Here is a 4,961-nt window from a genome sequence, read left to right as displayed (position 1 = left end):
TTTGATTTTAGAAGTTTTCAAGGTCAAATTCTTATGAGAGTGGTGGAATATTGGCGAAAGAAGTTCCCCAGAACCAAACTCTAAACTTGGAAGCACAAGTTGAGAAGAGTATGGCATCTCACACATTCAAACACACTCAATACGATCCTCCAGGAAGTCTTACAAACAAATTGCCCACTAGGGAGAGCCTATTCAAGATGGGAGTTTCCTCAACTATGTGCCCCCTTTGCCAAGTCCATTAGGAGCTTGTAAGCCATGCTGTATGGAACTACAAAGAAGTTAGGAAGTTTTGGAGAAAAATGAGCAAGTGGATTGAAGCAGCTGGCTTCCATGCAAGACTCGACATAAACACTGTGTTGTTTGGGGAATCTTAGGATCTTAATAAAGCATCTCTAAGAGTTTGTAATATTCTGAAGGCTGTTACTATCAAGTTTTTCTGGAATGATAGAAACAAGGTATACTTCAATCATGTATCTAGGTTTACTCACCCTGATTTGGAGTCTTGTAAGCACCAATTGTTGGTAGTAGTGAGAGGGTTCGACAAAAAGGATCCTCTATTCAAGGTTATAGCTAAGCTTCGTCAAGCAAAATAGCTTATTCAACTATGTCACGTCCCCCTCATTGAGGGTTGATGCATATATCCTTTAATATATTATTATCGCATTTAAAAAAACTTAGTCTTTAAGCCTTACTTATACTCAACATTATTTATATATTCTTATCTCATTAAAAAAACTTGGTCTTTAAGCCTTACTTATACTCAACCTTATCTTGCTCTTATCTTGTAAATTGGAGAGCCTAGGCGGCTAGGCCCTTTACATTATTATATTTGGTGTTGTTTTATGGAATGGTGGACAAACATATATCTGTAACGTAGGCCTCACCGAAAGCGTATCCTTTCCTCGCTTTCTTGGCATTGTGAATGCTGCTATATAGTTAATAAGCTCACCCTACTGAAGGTTTTCAAAAAGATCCGCGAAACAGGCAAAAAATGGCTGGAAAAAAGGGAGGCCTCAAAAAGAGGACCAGGACTCCGCTTGGAGCGCCAAAACTTCCTTCCGATGAGCGAAGAGAGGGCTACAGAGTCCACAGACAGCAGTCTGTGTAGCGCTCTGTATCAAACCTCTTCGAAATTGTGATGGCGTCGGAACTAGCCACAAAGCCGTTACGAGCTAGAGCGTACTCCACTGGGAACGGCTCATCCATCTCCACGTTTTGGGCCTTGCGGCAACATAGCTGCTGCTGCGGCGGCGGCGGCTGCTGCTGCTGTGGCTGTTGTTGCTGTGGCTGTTGCTGTTGTTGCTGCTTACACAGTTGGCCCGGACTCACATTGACGGGAGACAAGAGGCTGAGCGTGTCGCGCAACCAGCTCATCAGCGCAGCGTGATGGGCCGAAGCTGGAGAACCAGCTGGCTCCTCCTCCAGCTCGTCTTCTGATTCTTCCTCTCTAGTAGAGAGAGGCTGGGGCACTGCCTGATCATCATCATGATCCTCAGCTAAAAATTGTGGCGAAGCGCCATCGGACGCGATCCGATTGGAGCCCAGCTCGAGGCCATCCGTGTGATGAACTATGTCGTGGTGGTGCTGCAGCGGCAGGCGGGGGGAAGAGGCGGCGGCGGCGGACGCAGCAGCTGCCTGGATGGTGCGGGGGGAGGTGCTGAGGGCGCCGAAGGCGGCGGAGGAGAGGGTGGAGCGGGAGGGGAAGTTGAGGGAGGAGGCGCAGGAGACGGCGCCACGGAGAAGGAGGGCGGCGGCGTCGTAGGCGCGGGCGGCCTGCTCGGCGGTGGTGTAGCTGCCCAGCCAGATCTTGTCGCGGGAGTGCGGGATGCGGATCTCCGACACCCACCGCCCCCAGCTGCGCATGCGCACGCCCTTGTACCGCTTACTACTACTGCCGCTCGCCTTACCAACAACGCTAGGCGAAGACGGAGAAGAAAGCGGAGCGAGCGGTCGCAGCGGCCGGCAGCGGCGATTGGAAGCGTTGACCATGAGCTGATCGGGCGTCTCTCTCTCTCTCTCTCGCTCCTTTTTTAGAAAAAAAATTTTGGGGCTTCCTCTCTCTCGATTTTTGCGGCTCAATGAATTATGAGATGCTTGGGGTCATATCCATTCTAGGCCTATATGACCCCCAGCTATTCCGTGTTCGTGTCCTTACAACCTGGCACCGTGGCGCCCTGCAATTGGGCGACACGCAGCCACGTTCCCTTTGCAAGCGAACCTCTGCGTCATCTGTGGCGCTAAGAGCCAGATCGCGCAAACCAAACTTTGAGCCCCACCACCAGTGGCCGGCCCCACCTTGTCTGCGATCGATATACCAGCGTCACCATCGATAAACCATTTAAATTTACATTTTAGTTTTAATTTCGTTGTACTTGAAGGCCATGTTGGAACTTGGAGGCTGCGGACGCCCACCAGGCCTCAACCCTCAACCGCCTCCTAGAGCTTTCTTTGGGCTTACACTTTTTGAAATTGGGCACATTCAAATTTCACACATCAAACTCCATTTGCAAACAAGTGAAAAATACACATAATTTTTCTATTGACTCTAGAGTCTACATGCAAAAATTGCACCCTTATGATTGCATCACTTTATAAAATGGGTAGGAGAGACTCCTCGTCCACATGTGGGTGCGTGGAGTTTGCCTGTTTAGTAGGTAAACAAAAAGTCATGTCCTCTCTAATATGTAAAGGATTGTAAACACCCAATCCCTAAATAAGTGCTTTGATTGGCCCTTTTAAACTTTGAGACTAACTTTACAACAAAGTCACTCGAGGGTAAAGAGGGGCTGCAAGAATTTTGTCATGTGATGAGTCTTGCTCCAATCATACAAGAGTTTTAAAATCACAACATGTCATTTTAAACTTTTAAACTACCTTAACAAACAAAGTCACTTGGAGTGAGCAGGTGTTGTAAGAATTTCATCATGTGAGAAACTTGATCCATCATGGAAGAACTCTAAAAGTAAATAGCTTTTGCAATTGATTGATTTCTCATTTGTTAACTTACTTTCACAATAGCACAATCATTTTTTCACAACGTTTGTGAGGTTTTGCTTGTGGTATCAAACTTGGCATACCTCATTATACCTTTGTGCGTCGATTTGTAGTGGGGTTAAAACTTTGATATTGTTTGTCATTATTGTGGCAAAACATTTCATATTATAGTCCAATGTTATGTTAAAGAAGGATGATATCCATAGTGATAAATTGCAATACTAAAACTATGCATTGTCTTCATGATAGAATGAAGATAAAAATGAGCGTCTGTTTGTTATTAGCATATGATGAATACTATTATAGGAAAGGGGACACATGATGACGTATGATATGTTGATTCAAGTACATCTAATCATATGACCAACCATACTAAATGGTTTGGAGAGATACAAGATTTACAAAATTCGAGTTATATACAGACAAGTGATGATCCATGCCACCCAATTTTATAGATTGGAAAGGTTCCCTTGTCCTTGTATGATGGTGAGACAGAATTTGTCAAGTGTATTACATATGCCATCTATCACAAAGAACTTAGTGCTTTTGGTCAGATGGCTGAGTAAGGGCTGTAGGTTCGATTTAATGCAAAATGTTGTTTTAGGAAGACTTTAATGATGAGTGCAGGTTGATCACAAAAGGAAATAGAGTTTGCTTTAGATGTTAGAATTCTTACTATGAAAGTTGTTATGTATGCTAAAGGCAAAGAAGTGGTTGCAGACATTGAAATATGGTACAAATGTAATTGGTCATGCAAATATACAAAGGCTAAAATTAATACAATCTAAAGGATTGTAACTTGCATTTAGAGTCATAAAATTTCATAAAGTGTGTGAAGCATATCAAATTAGTAAGTAGGCAATACAACCTTTTTCGCATGATATAGATGTGAGCAAAAATATACTTGATGTTATGCATATATATGTTTGGGGGCCTACACAAAACATATCTCTTGGTGGTAGTAGATATTTTGTCCTGTTTATTTATGATTGTTCAAGAAAACTGTGAGTGTATTTCATGAAGAAAAAGAGTAATATGTTTGAACACTTTAAAACTTTCAAGGCTACTATTGAAATAGAAGTAGGCTTGAATGTTAAATGTTTAAGGTTAAATGAAGGGGGAGTACCTCTCTAATGAGTTCAGTGACTTTTTGAGGTCTCATGGGATAAAGAGACACTTTACTTATAGGTATACTCCACAATGAAATGGGATTGCAGAAAGAAAAAATATGCATATTACAAAAGTTACACAAGCATTGATGGTTGAAAAGAATTTGCTAAAATATTTTTTGTTTGAAGTTTTTATAATATGAATAGAACTCCCATAGCTACAATTCATAGAATGACTCCCAAAGAATGCTTTACAAACAAGAAGTTTGATGTGTCATACTTGAAAGTGTTTGGTTCCATTGCATATGTTCATGTGCCAGATAAGCTATGAAAGAAGCTTGATCCAAAGGTTAAAAATGTATTTTTGTTGGACACTCTTTAGAGCAAAAAGAGTATTGTTGTTATATATTTGTCACAAGTGAGTTTAGAGTGAGTAGGGATATTATTTTTTGTGAGATAAGTAGTTAGTATGCATCTAGTAGTGATGCATTGGTGGATGATGATGATGATAGTTGTGTGCAAAAAAAAGCAAGAATCACATAGCCTTAGTAAACCAAAAACTTTATCTAGTACTACATCTACATTTAGCCCTTGGTCTAGGAGACTAAGGAGGAGCCCCACAACTTTAGGCGCATCTACAAGTATTGTAGGTAAAGACAAAGGGTAGAAGAAAGTATTAGATGGTAATGATGCATCTGCTAGTCATTTGGGATTTGGTAGAGATCCTATCGATTCAAAGAGTTTGGATGATGAACTTGGTATTCCTTTAGTTAGGACACTAGGTGTACAAAGAGCACATGGTAATGTAAAGGCTCCATTGAGTGTTCCAATGGTGTGCATTTCTAGTAGAGTCAGATA

At 42.1% G+C, this 4,961-nt stretch overlaps 1 protein-coding gene across 1 annotated transcript; it reads right to left on the bottom strand.

Annotated features, from left to right (window-relative positions):
* Positions 1-734: 734 nt before the first annotated feature.
* On the bottom strand, positions 735-2,079 carry LOC148018412 (uncharacterized). Its single transcript, XM_087661739.1, has one exon. The coding sequence runs from the start codon at positions 1,987-1,989 to the stop codon at positions 1,078-1,080; it is 912 nt and encodes a 303-aa protein (XP_087517865.1). The 5' UTR covers positions 1,990-2,079; the 3' UTR covers positions 735-1,077.
* Between the last annotated feature and the right edge of the window lie 2,882 nt (positions 2,080-4,961).

The sequence above is a fragment of the Lygodium microphyllum genome, chromosome 21, assembly GCF_053477565.2.
Source record: "Lygodium microphyllum isolate KBCC chromosome 21, Lygodium_microphyllum_v1.1.10, whole genome shotgun sequence".
Lineage (NCBI taxonomy): Eukaryota > Viridiplantae > Streptophyta > Polypodiopsida > Schizaeales > Lygodiaceae > Lygodium > Lygodium microphyllum.
The sequence above is the reverse complement of the archived record's forward strand: the minus strand, read 5'-3'. Positions and strand labels throughout refer to the sequence as shown.

Bases quoted from the DNA above. Each gene is read 5' to 3' on its own strand.
- LOC148018412 (XM_087661739.1), bottom strand. From the start codon at position 1,989: ATGGTCAACGCTTCCAATCGCCGCTGCCGGCCGCTGCGACCGCTCGCT.